Source organism: Drosophila mauritiana, chromosome 2R (genome assembly GCF_004382145.1).
Source record: "Drosophila mauritiana strain mau12 chromosome 2R, ASM438214v1, whole genome shotgun sequence".
Lineage (NCBI taxonomy): Eukaryota > Metazoa > Arthropoda > Insecta > Diptera > Drosophilidae > Drosophila > Drosophila mauritiana.
The window spans coordinates 11,959,261-11,983,119 of NC_046668.1; the positions used below are offsets into that span (position 1 = coordinate 11,959,261).

A 23,859-nucleotide genomic window follows, 5' to 3' on the forward strand; every position below is an offset into this window, starting at 1 on the left:
AAACCCTCTTTAAGTCGCACACGACCCTTATTTTCGCATAACGAGGTCACAATTTGCGTTTTCTTGTCGGGCGAACAGGTGTAACAGGTGTATTGCATATACCCCAGGACATTGGCCTTATGGTAAATATGAATTGAAACGTGTTGATGCACTGATTTAACCAATTTCCGATGGAATTTCCCTGCCGGCGAACCGTTTGTAGATACAATCAACCACCTGATGGATTTTCGAGGTGAAACCGAACGAGTACACTTACTCATAGGCCGCTTCAATTAATCCATTTAAGCTGTTGTAAATTTATGCAGCTAGCCGGATGAGACACGCGACGAATGGCAAGAGTCAGATAAAGATACGGATGCGCAGATACAAAGACCGCTGCGATTGGAAAACGACACGCGACTGAATCGAAGATTGGGTAAGAGGCAGAAGCCACCGGTGGCTTCGGTTGACGGGCCCAGAAATATTTATAAGCATCAACGATGATGGTGTAGCTTTGGTGATCACGTCTAGGGTCCCAAATTTGCATATAGAAGTCAAGATATTTAACGAACTGAAATAAAATGTGTAGAGTGGATGGTATAAAAAACATAAACAGATGGAACGACTTAAGCGGTTAAAAATGGGTTGGGTTTTACCTTGATAAAAAAAAACACCAACCACTTTGAAGTCTTAACAAATTAATAAGGGGGAAAATAGGGTAATTTATGTTAATAAGTTATTTAGCGCCAGCATCTGGTTTCATTTAGAATAAAAATTCGATCATTTAGATAGTTAAGTGACCTTGAATGAGAAATGAAGTTGTGGAATTTACTTATGAATTAAAATCAAATTGCACTTGTAAATATGAAGTTCTTTACAATAAATATTTTCAACTAAAACATCCATTTAATTTAACTTTTTTTAGATTAGCCTATGATCTACTTAAGTAACTCAGCCTTTAATTGCATGCCGCACACTAAAGACATTTTCCTGAACCTAAAAAGAAAACCAATACGAAACCTTGCCACTTACAAATCGATTTCAAGCACATGCTTTGTGTAAAAGTCTTGGATGGAAAATCGGGGGAAAATAGCATTGGCGGCAACAACTACAATGGAGCTATAAAAAAAAGGTGGAGAGTTCCATCGAAGTGTTAAAGTGGCGACGCCAAAATAACTTCAAAGTTAATGGACTAGAAATCGACCAGGACTGATGGCATTAAATAATACAATAAATGCAGAAATGCTTTTGGGAGCGGATTAAAATGGGGCTAAAAAGGCCGGTTTCAGATTTTTTGTGAGCCTGACAAATTGAATTGGCCACATATGACAGCTTAACTTCATATGCTGGGGGTTAAATCGATGACAAATGTGCCTCTAGAACTGATGCGGGTCATTCCGATGGAAATCTCTGGCCACTGTGGTGGTCAAGTTTTTATCACAATCGAGAATAAAGAGTGGAGTGAAAACGGAAACCGGAAAATCCATTCGGCCGCAAATGTTTAATTTCCTTTTGTTTTGAAATGCTACACACAATCCTCGAGCTCGAGCTGTCATTAGCATTTGCGAAATCTATTTAAAAGGACGAGTGTCAGTAATTCCCCGGCCAAAGTTCAAATGTCACCCGGTTCGTGTGGGTATGTCTGTGGTGGAGATATATTTTCCGATTCCCCATGGTCGGGGGATGATACGCCGAGCCCTGTGTGGGTGCCGCATATTTGGTGGCATTCAATTGGAATATCAACACGTGCCACATCATCTTCAGCAGCATCGGAAGCTTGTGGAGCTGCTTCTCCTCCTGCTTTCGCATAGTTCAGTTCGCCTTTTCCGCTCGGCATTTGTCTTAGTGGAGAACGAGACCGACTTCATTAGAAAATTCCGCAAATATTTTGAATTTATTATTGCGTTTTTATATTCCAGCCGAATGAAAAGGCTTTGGCTGTGCTGAATGGGATTTTTCTTTTTTGCCAGTGAAAGTGAATAGCTGACTGGTTCATTTAAGGATTACTGTTTGAATTGGGTGAAGTATTTTTAATTATTTTAAGAGATCTAAAATATAAGTTTTATTTTTAATATTTTACGTTAATTAGTATAAATAAAATATTTAAACTTATTATATTAAACAAAAAATTAATAAAAAATAATTACAAAAAAGTGTTTCGCCCAACGTGGGGCTCGAACCCACGACCCTGAGATTAAGAGTCTCATGCTCTACCGACTGAGCTAGCCGGGCACTTGCTAGGTTTTGGGCAGATAACTCATAACCAGTACGCTATTGTAAGAAGATATTTATAGAATGTTCAGGAAGATCATTTTCTAAAAGGATTCTAAAAATATTCTAAGAACTTAGAAGGTTTGAAAATTATAGAAAGTAGACTTTAAAAGAAGATAGTACCTTTTATATTTTTATAATATCCTACACATTGGGTACTTTTTGAATGTTACAAAAATATTTATCCCTAATAATTTATAATACCCTACAACTTGAGTAAGTTTTCGATGTTGAAAATATAGATGTTCTTCAATTTCTTTAACTTATTTTAATAAAATGCGTTTGAATGAAACCGGTTTGACCCGATTAAGCGGGTTTAGGCCAGAATATAGAGCAAACCATTTAAGACGGCTAACGAATAAAAGAAAAATTAAATTAATGTGCTTTCAGCCGTTTCTTTTCCTTTGAGGAACCACTAGCATATAATTGAGGCAGATGACTAGTCCTGCGCAGTGTCCGAAAAGGAGGCGTGGCCAAGGACGACCAATCGGATGGCTCGGATAATACGCATTGCTTTTATCCGCCAGTCAGAGGAAAATGCCGAAGCGGTAGGAAGCTGTGGAAATCACTCGGCTCCTCACTTGTTGCTCGCCAAGTGAGCAAGTGGAAAGGCGCCGGGGAAAAGCGTGAAAATTGATAATAAACGCACTTCGCACGTACACACACTCGCACGAGCATTTAGAGGGTGTGGTCGCATGGGACACTTCTAGTCACATTTATTGCCAGCTTTTATTTTATGCTTTTGATTTATCGTGCGGCTTTTACACTTAAGAAATCGTTGGAAAGAAACTTTTTTCGGTCAGCTACAGTATTAAAATCATTCACCATTGTGCAAACAAATAACGATGGCATACTTTTAGGCGCAGCAAATAAATAATTCCCAATCCAAAGCAATGTAAAGATGTACTTGATCTGATGACCATATTTAATCCGTTACATTTTCTAACTTAGAATCCTTTGGTGATTTTATGATTAATGTGCACTCCCTTCTGCACTCCATCCATCTTCTCAGTTAGCACCCTGGACATTGACCAATTGCCGAGCCATTAGTTCCCCTTCTACAAGAGCCTTGTCGTCTTAAGTGTCCTTGCGGATGGATGGCTACTGTTCCGGCCATTCCACCCTCTACTTATCTAGTTAATTGCATTTTTATTTGCCTGTTGCGCGAAAACAAAACCAAAAAAAGAAACACAAGTGGAATGGATTTTGTGGCGCTTTAAGTAAATAATACAGTTTTTATTACCTCCATCGAATTGTACAGATAACGCGAGTCAACTTAAGTACTTAGCACTCGACGCAATTAGTCGTATGTTATGTAATAATAAAAACTTAAGAGCTACGCGTAAGCTGTATTTTTTTTTGTTCACAAGAATCAACAGAATAGGTCTAGCTTAAGCAAACATTGCGATCGGAATCAATTAACATTTAACATTTCAACCAAGCGACTTAATATATGTATATAGTACAACAGAGTATTTTCCCTACATAATTAAGCCTACCAAATTGCACACTAGCACACAAGCCCTATGAACTACGACTACAACTAGTCTAATTGGCCACGCTAACAAACGGCGATTGGGTTTGGTTGCCATTACGCATCGTAGATCTGAAGATTGTCAAACTCATCGAGCGTGTCCTCCGACCCCGAAGCGGTCAAGTCCGACAGCTCATCAAGGCACTTCTGCCGCTTGCGGACATTCCAGTGCAGACCCTCGGCGAGGGAGTCAAACCAATCGGAGATTTGGTCCTGGGAGCAAATGCTGGGCACGGGATAGATGGAGGTGGTCACTCGCAGGCTGTCGCCATGGTTCAGCTCCTGGTCGTTGCGTCCGTCGAAGGAGACGCGTGAGGTGTTGCGGCTATCAGGTGAAATTGATATCTGCAAGGTCAAGGGAAAGCTATTAGTTTTCGCGATCTAAACAGCCAAAGTCCACATAAGCTTCGATGTCATAAAAAGTTGCTTAATTGAAAAATTCAATTTGTAAAGTGGCGGATTTAATTATAAGCAAACTCACCTTTAGCTCCACTCCGGCGGGCACCACAATGGGCCTGAAGCTCAGCGAGTGCGGGCAAATGGGCGTCACCAAAATGGCCGGCACGGAGGGATGGATCATGGAGGCACCGGCTGCTGCCGCATATGCTGTGCTTCCTGTGGGCGTCGATACGATCAGGCCATCGCCCTGCACCGACGTAATGTATTTGCCGTCCAAGAAGATATCAATGTTGCTCAGGTACGGCGAGGGGCCTCGGTTGATGACCACCTCGTTGAGCACCAGGATGCTATTGTTGTGGCCATTGTTATTATTGCAGCCAGCTTTTCCTGTTTGTCCGTTGTTGAGCTCCACATAGTTGAGCTGCCTGTGGAAACCCGGTATCAGGAGATTACCACCCACCGAGTGGAGCAGCGATTCCTTGCGGCGTTCGCCCTTGCGGTGGATGGAGCAGCGCAGGCGACTACGTAGCGTTAGAGCAGCATGACCCTCCAGGACATTGGTCACCTGTTCCTGGAAGTTGTCGCACTGGAAGGGCGTAAGAAACCCAAGGGAGCCCAGATAGAAGGCCATCACCGGTGGGACAGATTGCTGGAACAGCTGGGAGGCGTACAGCAGAGTGCCATCGCCTCCCAGGCAGACGATAAAGTCAATCCGATCGGTCAGGTCATCGCGGCCATCTCTGCGGATACGGAAAGGGAATTTATAAGCTTATTTCTTCCGAGAAAACTACTCTCATTTGTTGGTGCAATGAAAAATAACTTAAGAAACTCAAATTAGCTACGTAATTGTACTCACTTAAAGGTCACTAGCTTTTCACGGAGGTGCAGGAAACGCGCTCTTACTCCGGCGTACTGTGCGTGCACTTTTTGGAACTTGGAGCTCTCCTGCTCCAGCTTAACGTCATCCCGCAGCAGCTTGTCCTCAAGGACGGCGGACTCCACCCATACGACCATGTGCTTCTCCTGCACCAGCCACTCCACCAGCTGGACGAAGGGCGGCAGGACCTGGGAGTCCTTCTTCTTGATCACGAGCACGGTGAGTGGTGGCTTGTACCAGGTCAAACGCTGGCTGGCCGGATCCTGAATCTGCATCACCATGGCGGAGTTCTTCATAATGCGACCACATGGCCCGAAATGCTGGAATGGCGACGGAGCATTCAGACTTCTAGTGCGCCTGGAAATATCAAAAGAGAATAATCACATTAAAGATCAGATACACAAAGAAGGTTTGCCACTACGAGTCCACCTCAAAATACGCGGATCGGGCGCCACTGGGGTCACCTGTTGCTCCTCAGCCTCGGAAATCTGGCGCTGCATGGCCGAAGCTAGTCTTAACTTTTGGTGCTGCATAACGCCAAGTTCTTAGCTATTTTGGATGGTCACGCCCTTTTTATTATCGGTTTATAGACAGGTACGTAGTGCTCAGCACACAAACTTGTTGGGAATTCCGATGCGAGCGCGACTGCTGCTCGTTCGAAGGTTACAAAATCACTGACAGGCCAATTGGGTGTTCGAAAACACAAAATAAAGGTATGTGTATAACGAATTTATATTTTTGTTTTCATTACAACAACACGTAGCAGCGCAAATAAACTTGTTGATTCTGCGGCCCAAACAAACAGGAATTGCACATGCCAACAGAGAGCGGAAGAGCGCGAAAGAGAACCCGAAGAGAGCGGAAATGGAAATGATGGAGCAAGAGCAATGCTGAGCTTCTGCTGTTGAACTTTGTGCGTGCGAGTGTGTGAGTGTGAGTGTGCGGGGGTGCTGCTAACGGGTTTGATTGATGTGCTAATTCGCAGTGACTCAGCACAAAGAGCCACAAAGCTAACAGAGAGAGAAGAGTAAACCAATGAGCCGTGAGATAGAGATAGACTAGCAGGAATTGGACCACTGCACCATGGGCGTCGTTGATGCTGAACAGTGGGATGCATCGGGTTCCGTAAATTAATTAATTAATCTTTGTATCTAAGAAAATTAAAAGAGATAATTGCTCTAGCTACTTTTCATATTTTGAAGAAATGTATAAAATCGTTGGTTTGTATTATTAATATTAATATATCTGTAAATAAAATAAAATCGCTACTAATTTCCTTTTTCTATAAATCGAGCGTTCTGATCAAAAAGCACCAACAGTAAGATAAGAACGCAAAGTGCTAATACTATATTTTAAACACGTTTTAACATATTGATACAGTCCACATCATTCTTCATCAATAACATAATTTAATCGCATTGCTCTTTTTTGATCAATCAATCACGGACATAGTGCCATTGTGATTATAAAAATACGAACTGACTCACTTAAAGACAAGGCGCAACGACAAAAAACTTGGGCGAAAGGAGCCCGTCAAGGAAATTACGTTAAGATGACGCATACGTTCTGAGGCAGGAGGATGTGGTGACAGAAGGTGATCTTGTTTCTCCAACGACTTAATCATGATAACGACTTCTGAGGAAATTCACATTCATTTCTTAACTTACGCGACATGCTGCACAGTGAATGCCCGTTAAACGCACTCGTTCGATCGCTACTAGACACAGACTAAACTTAATTTCCAGGCTAGAGAATCGATCGGCACAAGAAGACACTTAATTGCCCATGGGACGTCAGCATGACAATGTTTTAAAATTCGTTAAATCACTGGCATATCGTAAACGCCAAGTCCGGTTCATTTTCAATTTCCCGAGGGCTTTAATGAGGGGTCTACTATATACTATATACATACATATGTATGTATAATCGATTTGCCGTCCAGACAAGCCATGCAAATGCGGTTAAAGCCACCTGACCTGCACACCTTTGGATTTCGGCACGGCGAATCGGTCACGAGCGACTGTCACTCCGATTTCGTTCCGATTTGAATATATTTCAATATTGTATGTATGCTTGTCCGTCTGTCTACCTGTTGCTCTTGGTTTATGACCGGCGCCGAGCACAAACTGGCACCGATTTCGAATCTAACTGGCATCTCAAGTTCTTCGAAACAAACTGTAAAAAAATAGTAGCTGTCAAAGAGAAAAAAAAAACCTACACATAAATTAACAGACGGCGCCAACGTAGTACCAATGATCGAGGTGTTAACAAACTCGTTTTTAAGTGGCCAAAAAAATAATGGAAATATGAAAACACGCAGCAGCAAACGCTGAACTATGCAGAAAGGTCAAGGACTTGTTTACCTGTATGAATTAACTAAGAAATACGTGATTTCAAATGCAGCCCAAAGGAACTAATTTACTGATAACAGTTCGCTTAATCATGCTGATAGGAAAGTATCCGTTGTGAAATTGATACTAAGTTCGATGTGTACTATTAACCAATTTGATATGTGTAAACAATAAGCGCCTAAATGCACACCACACACTTCTCACACCTGATAAGCACCAACAACATGGTAAACACTTGATTACAGAGCTACACTTCTTATCGCGGACATGCCGCGAACAAATGCTGCACGACCTGATAACTTTCAGACAAACCCCACTGAGCAAAAATACGTCATCTATGATTAATTAATTGTATTTTTTGTTCTTTTTCTTATAATTGGTTTTTTCTGCTTTTCAATAATTTGTTTATATCGAATATAATTTGTTGACTGAGAGTTATTTCTAGAAATCAAGGTCTAGTTGTTAGTAATTAAATGTATTTTAAGACCTCATTATGAAAATATATAAAAAATTCGAGGTCATGGAGTAAAATAAAATATCTTGGGTTAATATTACTTGGTTTTTAAGTCAGCTTATAACAATAAAAAAAAGTTTCACTTTGTTAATCAAATATTTCTGGTGGATTTAAGCCTTTCTTTTAGCTTTCATACGTTTCCATTCTTAAGCTAATTTGGCTTTTAGGCAAATTTTTTTTTTTATTTAAATTGTGAATCATATTCCCTTAGTTTTATCTAGTTCATAACTATTTTTGTTTGACTGTTCTGCTTTCTGTCTTTTGCTTATCAGGATTTTTTCGGGGTTGCCGTGAACTGGGTTAGTTGAGATTACTTACGGCCAAGTGCCACTACGCGTGCGTCGTGTCGTGGAATCGAAGTAGCCGTCATCCGGATCCTGTTCGGATTTGGCCTGAATGTTTCCTGGACTGGTGGCCACACAATCATCCGTGAATGCTTGATCCTTGGCCCTTGTGCTGGCCGTATTGGCCGTATTGGCCGTATGCTGGATGATTCTCTGCCGCTTTAGCGAGGCATTGTGGCGCACGAGGAGATCATTGTACTGGGTCTGCTGGTGGCCAGTGCCACTCCAAGCCAGCTTGTAGCTGAAGATCTCCTCCAGGCGGTGCTGGTGCAGGGTGGCCAGGTCAATGTCCGACAGGCACGTCATGTTCAAGTCTTTTGATTGCTGGATTATTCAATATCACTCAAAACGTTCACAGGAGATTCGCGTTGCTAAAACATTTTGCCACTACAAATTTGGATTGGAAAATTCAGGTAAACATTTCGCTTGGCATTTCTTGGAAGCTCACACCCTTGAAATGGCCCTGATTTTGAGCCAATGGTAAATAGCCGAGTTAACCTTGCTCCCTTTTGCTGGAGGTGTTAACCAAGCTAACAGTTTTGGTAACAAAAGAATGCAATACATTTTTGTGGGATATAAAAAAGGTAACTGCTGTGGCGCGTGGTAAAAGTTGATAAACAAAAACGATCAGTTTTGTTTTTTGGGGTTTTCGTATCCGAACCGGTTTTGTGTTTCTTTTGAAATTTGTGCAAAATAAATTTGTTATTAGCAATCGAATAGTTTGTTTTGGTTGCTTTTTTTATATTTGGCCAACCTAACGGACCAGCAACGTAGTTCCGGCTTTGACGCAAGTGCCATCCAAATCGCGGGAGATGCGAGCCATTAAGAGATGGCTAGAAAGGAGCGGCACAAGGCCTAATATGCGTCATTAGCCAGCTTCCGTCAGCGGGGGATTGGGGCGGTTTGGCGGGATTTGGACTTGGCCAACTTTTATCGCCTGCTTCAGCACACATAACGATGTCAAGTATAAATCAATTGGCAAGAAATCCGCTGGCAAAGCCGCACGAAAAAATAACTCGGACGTACTAAACAAGCACAGTTAGCTTTATAACGAGAAATATAATTAAATCTTTTTTGTTCGTGATCGCGTTTGCGCTTTTTGGTCAACAACCTTTGAACAAGCCAAAAAAAAAAAAAATAACTCCGAATACGTCCACTTGGACCACAATTAAACAGTCTTCTCTGCAGCCTCTTTGGAAAACAACAACCCACTTGGGCATAACAGTATCGCCAGGCATTAATCTAGAAATCGTGACCTGTGTGTGCGATCAGCTTGAAGATTCCCATCTTTGCGGTTTCTTTCCGAAAGTGCCCCATCAGCAGTTCATTAACAGAGGTCGCCCCAAGATTCTGTTGAGTGCCTGATAAGATGGAGGTCTTAACAGACAGAGGAAGTACCTGTGAAGGTCTTCTTGAAGCTTGGAAGTACAGAGAGAACTTGGGAAAAAGAATTCTTCAATTGATTTTCTAAAGAATTGCAACTAATATTTGAGGGGCGTATTTATTATTAAGCTCTACAACAATCTAATCATCCCACTCGTTTCAATCGAGTGATCACTCGCATTTGAAATTCTAATTAACTATATAGTTATTATATTGCATAACCCAAGTGATAGCATCGCGTGATCCAAAGCCCGCCCGCTCTTCTATTTTTACCCAGATCAGGAAGCAATAAGTAAGCACAAGTCATTGAAACGCTTCTGTAAATCAAACAAACAAACAAAGGAAGGCACAAGCCACACCAGCCCCTAGTCGCTATATCGCTATATCGCCGGTTACATCCGTAGTAATCGGACTATGACAATAGAGGCGAACATAAAGCGAATTATAAATGACTTATGGACATGACTTATACAAAGAAAACTGAAACAAAATAGGCGGCGAGCACAAATTAATTAATCAATAAACTGACGAACCGAGCAGCGAAATGCGCAGCGGCATCGACTAAGTGCAGCGATTATCATTGAATGGATCGGCGAGTGGACAAGGGAACTGCACCTACGGATTAGTGGAACCACTTGGCCACAACGTGCCCACATGTCAACACGGGTTTGCCATGATATACATAATTCAAATGACGCCTTTCGTCATGAATTCATATAGGTTCCAAAGTTGCAAATGCAGGTACTAAAGCTGAACTTTCATACTCGTAGTACACGTGCAACCTTTGTTTGTTATTAAAATGTACTCAGTGGGGGAAATTGCTTTGCATAGATTATTATACAATTAACAAGCAGTTTTCACTTTAACAATAATACATCAAGCTATCTCAAGTAGTAATAAACTGCAATCTTGACGCTTTGTTTTATAAGTAATGAATACAGTTGGCTACAGTGATGCCCAATTTATATAATTTATATAATCCAAAAGTATAATCAAATAAATTACTATATTTGTAACTAATTTGTTTGATTTATTTTATGAAGCGCCCTGACAATAAACTGAGTACATTGCTATACTGTCATTTGTGTGTACAAAGCACGCGTCCGTTTAGTTTGAATAAATAATTAACCCCTTGTGGGTTTATTTATTCTGGTTAACAACATTGCTTTAATGTTTATTTAAGTGAGTCCAAGAATGTGACAGTCAAACTAGGTTACTAAATTCTTTATGATCTGTAGTACATTGGACTCATTGGAATAAAGAACTATGATCTTTTACTCAAATTTGGATTTAATTAAGTTCAAGCGTAAGTTGTAAAATAATGTAGCAACATTTAACGATAGCAACTTATTTGAGATGATAAGCTTTTATTAAGCAACTAAACTGAGAACGCGATTTGTATAATGTGACCTCCAGTTCATGAGTGGATTCTTCAGACTGAGCTGAGTTAAGTGCAGAACCATCTAGCAAAGTCTGCAAGAATTGTATCTGCAAGATTTTGTATCTGTAGCTAGATGTATTGCTAGCCAGCTGACTGCTGACCGTAGAAGGAAATCGAAAGTGGGCTTGGGGCTCGGAGCCCAGAAATGCCAAGTCATGTGTGCGCTAGAAAACAACGCTAACGTTAACGTTAACCAGTGGCTGCCAACAGAGTGCTCTAATTACACGTTATATAATCTGTTTTATTTTCTCCTTAGCACTAGCTCGAGCCAAGGCGAAGCTTCCAGCACTCCGGCGGCTTAAACATTTAAACTGACCAGCGATCGGCAAGCGAGTAAGTTAGGTAAACGACCGAGTCGAAAAGCGATCGACAAATCGACGTTCCACGATCGACAGGTGAGTTTGAGTTTGAGAGCGAACACGACCGTGCTGTCCGGTGAATATGCGATAACTGAGCTGGAGCTGCGACGCCGAAAAGGTGATTAAATTGGACGATTTGTGCGCGATTCCGATTCGAAAATAAAAGTACGCGAGCCGAGCGATTGTAAACAATGAACGGCCAGATCGCTTGGCGGGTTTTCGCCGGACATCGCTGGTTGGAAATCAGCTGAGCGCAGCCACGCGTCATGCATACACATGCATGTATGTATGTATGTACATATACATCATGTGTATGTATGCTTAAGAGCAACAGGTGCTCTCACTGTTATGTAAATGTAATCAGCGGCCAGTGGCTGTTTAATTGCTGCTATCAAAATCTCACAAAAATATGATTGATGCAGTCAGCGCGTAATTCCGTTTTATAGCGCCATAAGAACAATCTAAGCACGAAATTATTATTATTACTTGTCGAAAAGTTGGCATAAATAAATGTACAGCCCTGTTAGCAGAAGCTTTAAATCTATACTTTTAGAAAATGTCTAAAAGTGAGCTACAAAATCGAAAATGAAGTGCAGAAAATTTTAGTGGCCTGCAACTGGCACATGTCACACATTCGTCACACGTGTTAACAGCAGTTAAAATTCGCAGAAATTACGAACCCAAACAACATGTGTGGGCCACTCGAGAGCCAAGCATTTTCCCGCCAGCTCTAATTGATTGCCAACAATTCACTATATACTGCATGTACATAGTATACGTAGGTGGTACATTTCCTCTGCTGTGAAAAACAGGGCTGTACTTATTTGATAACAATTCAAATTTCGTCTCCGTTCGTACTTAAGTTTTGTTTTTTTTTTAACCAAACCTCTAATTTCGAAATGTGATGTTTCAGCAACTGGAAAAGAATCGTATTCTATTGTTTTTTATATAGTTGTCAAACTAAATGATTTTAAGGAACTAGCAATAACTTAAACATATGTTAAGTTAACAGTTTTACAGAGGGATCAATATAGCAAATGCAAATATAAGCTGCAAAGCTAACATTCAAAAACCTAACAGCTGATTCACAGCTAGCAAAAAAAAAAATGCCAGATCTGGCGTGAAACCGCAATCAGGTGTTGGCATCACTCTGGGCCGCCCACTTACCACCACATACGCATCTGGAGGTCATCGCTGGCAGTGCCGTTATTCAGGCCAGGACCCGGTGCTGATGATGCTGCAGTGCCTCCTTGTCCCTGTCGTACGCTGTTCACGTGGAGCAGCTGATTGTCGTGGTCGTCGTGGTAGGATCCATTGCACTGGGTGGCCTTCGGCACCGTTTGCGCGGCCGAGGGGGTTGTCATTGGTACTGGGTTAACCGTTATGGAGCTGGAGGACTTCATTGTTTTGGCCACCTGCTTATAGCTGTATGTGTGTGTATATGTATGACTGCGCACCTATGTGTGCGCCAATGTGAGTGATGTGTTGTGTTGTGTTGGCCTCAGCTTGACCCACTAACGCGTTGCACCTGCCGACGACACCCACTTTCGATGGACAACTTCCCGATTTTGGGCTAGGCGGCGACTAGCTCCTGATTTGCAATTTCCCGAACGCGAGTTTCAATGGGTCCATGTTATTTGTTTTTTTCCTGCACCAATTCACGTCTGTGTGGCAGTTGTGCGCGGAGCGTAAAATACCCATATCAGCAGTTATCACCCTATGGTCACACTAAGGCGCGAGAGTTTAAATTGCGCTTTCGCTTATTATTAGATGTGTTTATAATAGAATAAACAGCACGATTTGTTAGGTTTTGAAGTTTGCTGGCTTATGTGTGTTTAATTAATAGGTATGCCACAGATACCAAAGATTTGCTTGGGAAGCGAAATAAAACCATCTAGATTCGTACATTTAAAATATTTGAGTAACACTAAATAAATTAATAGCTTCCTAAAACTATAGAAAAAACTTAATTTTTCCAGGTCGAAAGCACTTCATAAAAGTATTCTTTTAAAGTTATTTTAAAAACTTTCTTTCATTTAAAGATACAATAAAAGCCTTTACACCTCTACTTAAGTTTAAAATTGAAAAACTCCTGGCACTTCAAGGACATTTTCGCCACAACTTACCGAAACTGAGTTCGCTTTTCCAGCAAACTGATGGGCAGTGCCTTCCTCAGCGGAGCTGGCGAACTGCCAGGCGTAGAGGCGTCTCCATTGGCCATTTCCCGCGCCCGCTGCATATCTTCGGGATTCATTTCGAACTGAAGCACAATTCCCTATATATTCAATTACAACCGTTCGCTGGCAACGTTCGCCATCAACTACGCTCAGATTTTATGCAGTTCACACGACCAGATAGGCACGCATAGCACACCTGTCGCACGCATACGCAAAAAACGGGGCGCACACCTTGAGTTCGTCGGGCAAAAAAGGCGAAAACATGCGGCTAAAACACGATCGCGCGCATGAACACAATGGCACAAGATTTTAGCCGCGCAATGAACATGGCTCGTACCGCCTGAGGGCGCAAGCATATAGCCTCAGCATCGGCGATAGCAACATACACTTTCGATTCGCACCCAAATCGATGCAAACTAATGCTTTCTGACAGGCCCAAGTGCGTGGCAACCACGTGAATCCAATCCAATCCGATTCGATTGGATCCAAAGACAGTCGCGAGGTGAACAACATGCAACAAGTGGCCTGGGAGAGGCGCTCTAAAACCAGTCCAGATGATCTGGGTGTGCTTGCTGGCACTACACTAATGCGAAATCTACAAGGCGAAGCTGGAGGAGAACACATTTCAATCAGTTCGCAATCAGGCTTAATCTACAGCACAACTTGACAATGTTTTTTAAAGTTATGTTCGAGCTAAATTTGGTAAAATGTTTGGAACATTCCATTAATTCGCGACTACAAGCTGAATTTACAGGTATTATTTTATTAAGTAATATATAATTCAATTGCTTATTATTTTAGAAGTGGGACTTTTTAAGGTTAATTCTCAAAGATTTGAGATTCATTCCGCAATGCTCTCTACAACTTTTTGCTACAGTTTGCAACTGCACTTATATTTAACTAGCTGAAATGTACAATTTTGCAAGAGCACTGGCGTTTCGAACAGTAAAAGTACTAAAATGATTTCCATACATTTGGCAAATGTGTTTAAACAATTTGTTTCGAAAATACTACAAAAATTACACACTAAGCGAAAGGGCGAAGCATTAGAACTACAACTAAAAGCCCTAACCTACGGTTTCTATTAGCAGCAGGGACTTACGCACTACACATCGTAAAATTTCATGTTCTCGATCTCGTCCAGCGTGTCCTCCGATCCGGAAGCCGTCAGATCCGACAGCTCGTCCAGGCACTTCTGTCGCTTGCGCACATTCCAGTGCAGTCCGTCGGCTAGAGAGGCGAACCAGTCGGATATCTGATCCTGGGCGCAGATGCATGGCACGGGATAAATGGAGGTGGTCACGCGGAGGCTGTCGCCATGGAAGAGCTCCTGCCTGTTGCGTCCATCGAAGCTAACCCACGAGGTGTTGCGGCTCTCGGGGGATACTGATATCTGAAAATGTAGCAGATGTTAGAAACAAATCTATGGAAATTATGGGTAAAGCGACCCACCTTCAGCTCCACTCCTGCTGGCACCACAATGGGTCGGAAGCTGAGCGAATGCGGGCAGATGGGAGTCACCATAATCGCCGGCACGGAGGGATGGATCATGGACGCACCGGCCGCCGCCGCATATGCCGTGCTTCCCGTGGGCGTCGATACGATCAGGCCATCGCCCTGCACCGACGTGATGTACTTTCCGTCCAGAAACAGATCAATATTGCTCAGATAGGGCGAGGGACCGCGATCAATGACCACTTCGTTGAGCACCAGTATGCTGTTGGCTGCAGGTCGCGCCTCTCCATCTGGATCTACCTCCAGAGTCTTAGCCTCGTGTTTTCTATCGCTTCTGCGATGCATAACACAGCGCAAACGACTGCGAAGCGTTAGGGCAGCATGACCCTCCAGGACGCTGGTGAGCTGCTCCTCGAAGTTGTCGAAACGGAAGGGTGTGAGGAAGCCCAGGGAGCCCAGATGGAAGGCCATGACGGGAGGCACAGATTGCTGGAAGAGCAGCGAGGCATACAGCAGGGTGCCATCGCCACCCAGACAAACTATAAAGTCTATGCGATCGGTCAGATCATCCCGGCCATCTCTGTGGGATTAATGGTTAGGTTATTAATATTATAAGCATATTCTACCATTACACAGACTCACTTGAAAGTCACTAGCTTATCCCGAATGGCTTTGAATCGCACATTTTCGTTGAGCTGGGCATCCTCCAGCACGGCCGACTCCACCCAAACGACCATGTTCTTCTCCTGCAGCAGCCAGTCCACCAGATAGACGAACGGCGCCAGCACCGATGCATCGCTGACCTTCTTGATCACCAGCACGGTGAGTGGTGGCTTGTACCAGGTGAGACGTTGACTAGCCGGATCTTGGATCTGCATCACCATGGCGGAGTTTTTCATGATGCGACCACATGGTCCGAACTGCTGGACAGGCGAGGGTGCATTCAAGCTGCGAGTGCGCCTGTAAAGGAGGTGGGAAAACAGAAGAATAAGTATGGACACAACAAAGTATCTAGCTCCTTAAAGACCTTAGAATATGGCGGTTGGTTTTGGGTATTAGAACTGGCTCCTCCCGAATGCAATTGTTATTGCAATCGTTTATATCCTCCCACTTCACATTGTTGAACTCTTCGATGCTCAAGGAGCTGTGGAGCGGAAACGAGGCAACCGCCTGCGGCTGATCAGGACGCAGGGGAAACATATTTCAATATCTCTACAGGATTTCCAGAATATTTGGCTTGTTTTCTCCACCTTTGCAGTATGCAGACTAACTTCTCTCAACTGTAAATCAACCTTATGCAAATGGCGACTGCGAAGGCAGAAAGAAGTCAAGAGAAAAACATTGGGAGCTGATGGGAGACGATTCCCCAGAATCGCATTTCCAATTCCCCTTCCTGCTTGCATTCGTAGATGCACTAAGAAAAACGGGGGCTATGTTAAACATTTAAACGTTGTAAGGAAACTTATTTATAAAGAATTATGTCCACATTCACAAGATCAGCATTATAGTCAAGTTTCTGTTTCAATAGTTCGAATGGAACATTAAATCTTTATTCCACATGAAAATGGAACTAGGGACCATATTTTTGCTAGTGCACTTATTGCGCCATCATACCGATTTGTATTTGGATTACGAATTCCATGCTTTTCGCATGCAATCTTATAGCTAGGGGCACCTTTCAGCTGTTTGTCCACTTACGGCCAGGTGCCGGATCGCCTGCGTTGCCCACCACCTGACGACGAATCAATGGCATTGGCATTCTGCCGGGAACGTCCCCGTGCCAGACATTTTCCGTTGAGGTCCGGCTGCACTTTCCTCTGCAGATTGCGCTCCAGACAGAGCCGCGTCATGGCACTGAATCCATCATGATGATGTTGATGGTATATGTGGTGGCTATTGGGCAATCCGTAGTGCCAGCGCTGCTCCAAGCGATTCTCGTGCAAGGTAGCCAAATCAATGTCCGACAAAGCCATTTCTGCTAGTAACTCCACTTTTTGGCTCCGAAAAATGCAGTTTCGTACACTTGCGCTCATGGAATGCAGTCGGACCGCATTGTTTTGGCCAGCGGAAAAGGGACCAAGGTTAGAGTTTTGTTTTCACAACACAAGAGTCGGTTGCTTTTAAAAATAACACGCCCACGCACTTTTCATCGATGAGCCATCAAAATATGAGCCCAAAAAATGTGAATGTGTCGGCCGTAAAAGAGAAAGTGTTTTATCAGCGAATGCGGCACACAAACTGGTAATCAGAAATGCATTACGCTGATGGAGTGTTTAAGAAAACGCCTTCTTTTTCGTTCACTTTAACTTTATGTCGAGGGATAGATAATTTCCCAACGATTTTCCTCAAGTGATTATTGCGCACAAACGGGCGGAAAATTGATGGCCATAATGGAAATGACGGAGGGCCCTGAATTTGTCAACCGGGCGATCGCGAGTGCGAGCAACAACTGAGCGCCTGAGTTGACCACGTTGGTCCGCAGCGGACTGGGTTTTCTACTCCGCGCCAATGACAGCTTCCCGTTTCCAATCCAGATCGCACTTAGCAGAGCGCAGGCGCAGAGGCCTTGGCGATCAATTATCAGTTCAATTGATAACATCGAAGCTATCAAAGCGTATCAATTACCGAAATTGCCGCAAGTCTAGACCAAATCGCTTTTCAATTTCTTTCGTTTAAATGGAATCAAGAAAACCATTTTGAGATGGGTTATTCAACTTTTACGAGGAAAGATTGTGTGAAGTGGTTCTTCTATGAGTTCCTTAACTTACTTAATATGCTGTTTAATTATTCATCTTCCAACGACCTAGTACCCATTTTTCAAAAACCGTCAAATATCAAATACATTATAATCAACTAATAAACTTTCCTATGTGCATCATAGCATTTTTGTTACCCTAAAATCTATGTCAGCCTACTTACTTAATTAATAGTAAGATTATAGCAGTATATTACCACAAACAATTAAACAAAACATACACTGAATGCTAGTCGCGTGCCAGGGCAATGGAATTATCGCTTAAAGCACCTATTCGCACGGCCACCACTGTGCTGTTGCATGTGAGATGGGAATCCGATAAGAGTTGTGTGTAAGACCGCATGATTACAAATTCGGGCAGGTGATTGGGACCTTACCACCACCAGCTGCTGGTCATGTGGTTGCCGCCCAGTCCCGGAGCCGAGGTGGATGCAGTTGCTCCATCCGCCGTTCCAGGGGCATGCAACAGATGATTTCCATCGGCAGCGGCGTCCTTTTCGGTGCAGAAATATTCCTCTTGGTCGGAGGAGTTTAGGTCCTCTGGCGCTGGCATCCCACTGTTATGACTGCAGATGCTTGGAGAGATCAGGGTCACATCTGTACCCTATCTGGAGGAATGCCGTGCTATATATGCCGTTTAAATGCAGTAAACCGCACTGATATTTAACGAATTCTTTCGATGCAAAAAAAACTGGTCAAAGTTTTGGCTAGGGCTGTCAATAAGCCGATTAAATAATCGATAGCATCGATTTCTTGGCCTATCGCGAAAACAAGCGCGAAATTTAAAAACCCAACGGATGTCTTCACCTTCGTCATTCAGAAGAGCATTCGTCATTCATAATTAATGTGGACAAAGGAGTGTACTTGGCATTGCAAATTAGTCAGGCACGTGAAAACACCGTTTATATTTTTAGCCTAATTTGTACGTGTTTTTGAGTGCTTTTAACCTCTCAAACAAACATTTTTGTTGTTTATTTTTAGAACCGCTTATAAACAATATACAACTATATGACGGAGAAATGGCATTGTGTGAAAAACTTTAATTAGATCTAAAAATATAATTTAATATATTGTTTTTTAATGTGTTTTTATTGCAAAGAAAGCTATTAATAGCACTTGGATTCTTTCTTTAATTTGAAATCTACCATAGACACTGTTGAAACTAGTTTAGCATGTAGTTTTTCTATAAAAACTAGTCAAAACTACATGTTTACTATGTTTATCACTTAAGCTCCCTTTTTTGTACAGCTTTCTTAATCCACCCACCTGAATTGTTTACGCCTCTCACTCAAATCCAGGACCCTTCTCAATGGCTTGGGTGAGTTGCCCGGCGACGTGGCTGCCGCTCCATCGTTTTCCTCCTCCAGGGAACTGGACACCGAAGTACTTGCCACCATTTGGAGGGCCAATTGGAGATCCTCCTCACGCATTTTTTTTTATTTTGGAAATGTATGAAAAAAAACCGAGTTTTAAGACGACAACCTCGTTGTTCCGGTGGCTAGATCCAACTAAGTGACTTCTCGTGCTTCGTTTTCCAAAATATATACAATGCATGCGCATATGTAATACTTGGCAGTGCGATCCGGAGAGGTAAGTTGTTGAATAGATGCTATGCCCGCCTCGTACACTCGTACTTTGAATTCATTAAGAGCCTCCCCATATTTACATTTCCAGAGCAACTTTTTTCGAGCGGTCCATATTTTGGCGGCCCCGGGGCGTGGCCGATCTGGTATGAGATCGATTTATAAGCTATGCGTGGATTAATAGCCGGTGGCGCACTCTTAATAATATATGTCCGAAGGTAGCGCCAAGAATATAGGCCCATTTTTGCATTAACACCGATCGTGGGGTTTTTAAGTGGACCTGCCTGCCAATATTGTCGATACACATTTTCACATTTTTATATGCCATTTGCATATTCCGTTTGTCCATTTTATATAAGAAATATTTTGTCGCTTAAAATTTCCATTTATGACCAAGGTGAATTCTCAGGGGTGTCAGGAACTACTGCTCCTCAAGTAGGGATTTTTTATTAATAATAATTGTTTGCAATTATTTTGCATTTTTTGGTTTAAATGTGTAAAATGGTAAAATTACATAGAATTTTGACATCATTTTGGTACATTTGTTGCTATTTAAATATTTATTTATTACTTGCACTGATTTTCTTCTTAATTTCTTTTTAAGTATGTTTATTATTTAAAGTGAGTTCTTTGGATTTAAATAAATTTCTTACATTTGAAAATTTGAGCTTACATCTTTTCTACATCCGACTTGACTGTTACATTCTACAGCAGCGCTGCGGTCACACTAAGCCCCAACACCGGGTGCAATCGATAAAAGTAACCATCGAACATAAATCGATTGTTGGGAGAGCTGTGAAGCCGACGATTTTACGTCAAAAGCGAAATAAGTTTATTTAACGTACGAAAAAGCTAAGCATAATGTCAGCAAAGGCAGCTTTACCTCTGCAAATTTTTGGCTGGCGACTCGTCCACCTGCGGTCATCGGTCACTTCCCAAAATATCAGGTAAATCCGGCCGCATTGCTTCCTCTTATCTGTGACGTAATGAGGGCGCACGTTTGTCGTTTCGCACGTAATTCTAACATTGCCTCCCGTTTCACCCTCTTCGTCTACCACACAACCAGTGCCCTCCGTTTGTACAGCACAGAGAAACAGCCGGAAGAAACGGCGGAGCAGAAGGCCACCGAATCCTCGCCAGAAGTGGAGAAACTCACCAAGGAACTGGCCGCCGCCAAGGAGCAGAATGCCGAGCTACTGGACAAATACAAGCGTTCGCTCGCCGACAGCGAAAACATGAGGAACCGACTGAACAAACAGATCAGCGACGCCAAGATCTTTGGCATCCAGAGCTTCTGCAAGGATCTGCTCGAGGTGGCGGACACCCTGGGACATGCCACACAGGCGGTGCCCAAGGATAAGGTACGAACTACATGCTAGGTGCCGTGCTTTCGGGTATCTTAAGGTTTCGAGCCCGAAAAAAGGTTCAACAGGTTGAGATAGGAGTTTCGTAATTATTTGTTGCCAATACTTGAAGATGACATTACAATCTTCTAGATTTCTTCGGGTATTTTAAATTGAGATAGGTGGATAACTCTAGGGAATTCTTCTATTCAAAGTTTTATTAGCTATTTTAGACTTTATAGACAGCATTAACATTTGTAAAGCTACCCTTACTAATGATCTTAATTATTGCAGCTCAGCGGCAATGCTGATTTGAAGAACCTGTACGAGGGCCTCACCATGACGCGCGCTTCGCTGCTGCAGGTGTTCAAGCGACACGGACTGGAGCCACTGGATCCCATCAACCAGAAGTTTGACCCCAATCAGCACGAGGCGCTGTTCCAGAAGGAGGACAAGACCGTCGAGGCCAACACCGTGGTGGAGGTGACCAAGCTGGGCTACAAACTGCACGAGCGTTGCATACGCCCGGCCTTGGTGGGCGTGTCGAAGTGTTGATAGCCATGCGGCTGCCCAGAGGCATGTGTAAATTCCCAGTACCCCCCCCTAAACCAATTTACATGGCGTGTGTCTCTCAGTTGTTTGCAATTTGTTTTCCGCTGCAAAATTCATGTACGTAAACCCTGTGTAAATACAACCTATCCCACAAACACAAACGCATCCTTCGGGCAAAGCTTGCGAATTTAGAATTCCTCCTAGTTTCTAAGAGATCTGTGACTGGATTTGATGGCCACAATTTGTACCACACGCGTGGCCATCGAGTGTTCCACTTTAAGGTTTAATTACGATAATAAAACATGTTTTAGTTTGTTGAAATATACCAAGATATTTGTATATGTATTTCTCATTTGGAGACTCTGTTTATCTAGGTCTCTTGTTAGTTTCCTTTGATTTCCCCGTTTTCCTTAGCCCTTGAAATTCGAATCCCTCTTGAAAACCCATTTCTTTTGTTTACAAAAACCAGGTAGCGGAGCGTAATCGCATTCCTGCTCGTCGCGTAGGTGGAAAATTCAATGGAAATGCGTGATTTTCTATGACCCAGCAGGTAGGCTTCCAGCACGTTCCCATGAATTCAGAGGAAGCACAGATGGTGGGTTCCCTAAAACGAGATTTGCGCCAGAGTTCAAAGTCTACTTCAAACGGTTTTGAACTATCATGGGTTAGTTGTCCTTAAACATTTGAAGTGAACGGAATGATTGGTGTGCTAATGCGTTTTCTCTGGTCCTTGGCCATGGTGCAGTGCATCCAGGCTAGAGTGTCGATGCTGCCCCGTTTTTATGGACAAGACAGCGCTATTATAGTGGACATCAATAGAAAATTCCCACCTAGAATGGACTCCAAGCTACAGAACGCCTTGTACTACAACCTGCCGGTCTACAAACTGATAAAGCCCACCACAACAACTACGACGACCACGACGGCTGCTCCAACCTCTGGCTACCCTGCTGATCTCCTGGACATTGCTCACAACAAGCTGGGCCTCAAAGATCTGCCCAGTCTCGAGGAGCTAGGCGAGATGATTGGCACGGATGGTGCCAGCGAAACCATAGATTATATACGCACGCTAACTGGAACGGAGGAGGGTTTGGCGCTGATGAAACAGTACCTAGATGCGCTGCACTTCGAGGAGGCGGAGGAGGAGAATGTGCCCGAGGAGCAAGAGAAGGCCGAGGACGATGACGATGATGATGACAACACCATGGGCAATGCCAGCTACGATGAGATGCCCGAGGAAAAATCCACCACCACAGCAGATCCCCGTCCTGAGCTGAGTTTAATGCAACGTTTCGGCGACTTTATGAAGCAGTACAACCTGTGGTCTGGTCAGGTCACTACTACCACCACTCCTGCGCCGTTCATCGCTCCGCCAACTGGCTCTTTCCAGCCCGTCTTTGTGGCTCCTCCTCCTGCTGGCTTGAAACCCCTGCGTCCTATCCTGGTTAGGCAGCCACTGCCGTATCACTATCCCATTCCACTGCGTCCCGTGTCACTGGCCACCACGAAGCCAATCCAGGTGACCACCACCACCACTACCACAACAACACCTGCTCCGGTGACCAAGCCCCATCTCAACACGCCCAAGCTGATCATGCAAGAGGATGCGGAGGGCAAATACTCAACCCTGCCTCCACACATCCAGCAGTTGGCCAAAATGGCCAATATCTCGCCCCAAGTCGTGGAAATCTTTCTGGAGCGGCAGCCCAAGCTGGCGGAACTTGCCAAGCGCCTGAGCACCCTGGCACTCAGTCCCGAGCAGACCCAGGCCATGGACGCCCAGGTGCTCAAGGCCGTGCAGCACGCCCTGAGCAACAACGATGATCTCCAGCGACTGATCGAGGCGTCCCAAGCACTTAAGTAGGCGGAATGTGTGACTAGTCTTAAGACCATTTCAAATGAAATATATTTTCCATATAAACCAACTAGCTTAGTGATCTCATTTTGTAATGGTTTCATAATATAAAACTAAAAATCAAATGAGTTTTAAAATAATAAGGGGCTTTATTGCGAATGTGTATGATCTTATAATAAATCTATTGCAGATTGTATATTTCTATCATTCATATTATTCATATTATTATGTTTAAATCAGGAATTTCATAAGAAAATTGGAAATCATTATGGATATGATATTATTATGGGTATATATGCAAGCAGATTTGAGAGGTTCACTTTAATAAAAAGTAATTTTAATAATTTGTGAAATGCCACATGGGTTCTTAAGGGGTTAAGCACGTAGCAATTAACATCGATTTTTATACTGTGGTTAGTACCTCAAAACGCAAAGCTATTTTATCCGCAGATGTTAGTCAACACGTTATTAAATACTACCGTTTTTTTTCTAGCGTTTATTGCATAACTGTGGCCTATTTTGTGAATTCAACCACAGTTTAATACCTAACGCTTTCTAGTTAATGGAATTCATAATTGTTCAACAATTTAAATGAAAAGCAGTGCCAGGAAGTTAGCAAAACGTTTCGGTAAGATTGTTCACATGATTTCTATATGTCCTTCAAAAATAGCACCCAAATACCCTGGA

At 43.0% G+C, this 23,859-nt stretch overlaps 4 protein-coding genes and 1 non-coding gene across 14 annotated transcripts; 2 read left to right on the forward strand and 3 right to left on the reverse strand.

Annotated features, from left to right (window-relative positions):
* Window positions 1-2,138: 2,138 nt before the first annotated feature.
* Trnak-cuu lies at window positions 2,139-2,211 on the reverse strand. Its single transcript has one exon. It is a non-coding gene; the product is annotated as a tRNA-Lys (tRNA).
* A 1,239-nt stretch (window positions 2,212-3,450) lies between these two features.
* LOC117135605 (NAD kinase) lies at window positions 3,451-13,721 on the reverse strand. 6 transcript variants are annotated; one of them, XM_033295955.1, is made up of 5 exons: window positions 11,410-11,556; window positions 8,244-8,656; window positions 5,040-5,417; window positions 4,266-4,923; window positions 3,451-4,129 (listed from the first exon to the last, which is right to left on the reverse strand). In XM_033295955.1, the coding sequence occupies exons 2-5, from the start codon at window positions 8,573-8,575 to the stop codon at window positions 3,842-3,844; spliced, it is 1,656 nt and encodes a 551-aa protein (XP_033151846.1). In that variant the 5' UTR covers window positions 8,576-8,656; window positions 11,410-11,556; the 3' UTR covers window positions 3,451-3,841. The 6 variants fall into 6 exon arrangements, with proteins under 6 accessions (XP_033151846.1, XP_033151850.1, XP_033151849.1 ...); XM_033295959.1 differs by lacking the exons at window positions 8,244-8,656; window positions 11,410-11,556 and adding an exon at window positions 13,579-13,721; XM_033295958.1 differs by lacking the exons at window positions 8,244-8,656; window positions 11,410-11,556 and adding an exon at window positions 12,620-13,107.
* A 650-nt stretch (window positions 13,722-14,371) lies between these two features.
* On the reverse strand, window positions 14,372-19,284 carry LOC117135606 (NAD kinase). 5 transcript variants are annotated; one of them, XM_033295965.1, is made up of 4 exons: window positions 19,106-19,284; window positions 15,727-16,044; window positions 15,082-15,664; window positions 14,372-15,022 (listed from the first exon to the last, which is right to left on the reverse strand). In XM_033295965.1, exons 1-4 carry the CDS (start codon window positions 19,267-19,269, stop codon window positions 14,735-14,737), a joined length of 1,353 nt encoding a protein of 450 aa, XP_033151856.1. In that variant the 5' UTR covers window positions 19,270-19,284; the 3' UTR covers window positions 14,372-14,734. The 5 variants fall into 5 exon arrangements, with proteins under 5 accessions (XP_033151856.1, XP_033151854.1, XP_033151853.1 ...); XM_033295963.1 differs by lacking the exon at window positions 19,106-19,284 and adding an exon at window positions 18,217-18,545; XM_033295962.1 differs by lacking the exon at window positions 19,106-19,284 and adding an exon at window positions 16,783-17,538.
* Window positions 19,285-20,184: 900 nt separating this feature from the next.
* On the forward strand, window positions 20,185-21,642 carry LOC117137212 (grpE protein homolog, mitochondrial). Its single transcript, XM_033298567.1, has 3 exons — window positions 20,185-20,369; window positions 20,489-20,783; window positions 21,060-21,642. Exons 1-3 carry the CDS (start codon window positions 20,284-20,286, stop codon window positions 21,318-21,320), a joined length of 642 nt encoding a protein of 213 aa, XP_033154458.1. The 5' UTR covers window positions 20,185-20,283; the 3' UTR covers window positions 21,321-21,642.
* A 326-nt stretch (window positions 21,643-21,968) lies between these two features.
* LOC117137211 (PH domain-containing protein DDB_G0287875) lies at window positions 21,969-23,297 on the forward strand. Its single transcript, XM_033298566.1, has one exon. The coding sequence runs from the start codon at window positions 22,015-22,017 to the stop codon at window positions 23,179-23,181; it is 1,167 nt and encodes a 388-aa protein (XP_033154457.1). The 5' UTR covers window positions 21,969-22,014; the 3' UTR covers window positions 23,182-23,297.
* The last annotated feature ends 562 nt before the right edge of the window (window positions 23,298-23,859 follow it).

Coding starts and splice junctions, on each gene's coding strand:
- LOC117135605 (XM_033295955.1), bottom strand. CDS start 8,575: ATGACGTGCCTGTCGGACATTGACCTGGCCACCCTGCACCAGCACCGC. Junction 4,924..5,039: donor GAAAAGCTAGTGACCTTTAA/GTGAGTACAATT, acceptor CCGTATCCGCAG/AGATGGCCGCGATGACCTGA. Junction 4,130..4,265: donor CCGCCGGAGTGGAGCTAAAG/GTGAGTTTGCTT, acceptor TTGACCTTGCAG/ATATCAATTTCACCTGATAG.
- LOC117135606 (XM_033295962.1), bottom strand. CDS start 17,117: ATGAGCGCAAGTGTACGAAACTGCATTTTTCGGAGCCAAAAAGTGGAG. Junction 15,665..15,726: donor GATAAGCTAGTGACTTTCAA/GTGAGTCTGTGT, acceptor TTAATCCCACAG/AGATGGCCGGGATGATCTGA. Junction 15,023..15,081: donor CAGCAGGAGTGGAGCTGAAG/GTGGGTCGCTTT, acceptor CTACATTTTCAG/ATATCAGTATCCCCCGAGAG.
- LOC117137212 (XM_033298567.1), top strand. CDS start 20,284: ATGTCAGCAAAGGCAGCTTTACCTCTGCAAATTTTTGGCTGGCGACTC. Junction 20,370..20,488: donor GTCACTTCCCAAAATATCAG/GTAAATCCGGCC, acceptor CCACACAACCAG/TGCCCTCCGTTTGTACAGCA. Junction 20,784..21,059: donor AGGCGGTGCCCAAGGATAAG/GTACGAACTACA, acceptor TAATTATTGCAG/CTCAGCGGCAATGCTGATTT.
- LOC117137211 (XM_033298566.1), top strand. CDS start 22,015: ATGATTGGTGTGCTAATGCGTTTTCTCTGGTCCTTGGCCATGGTGCAG.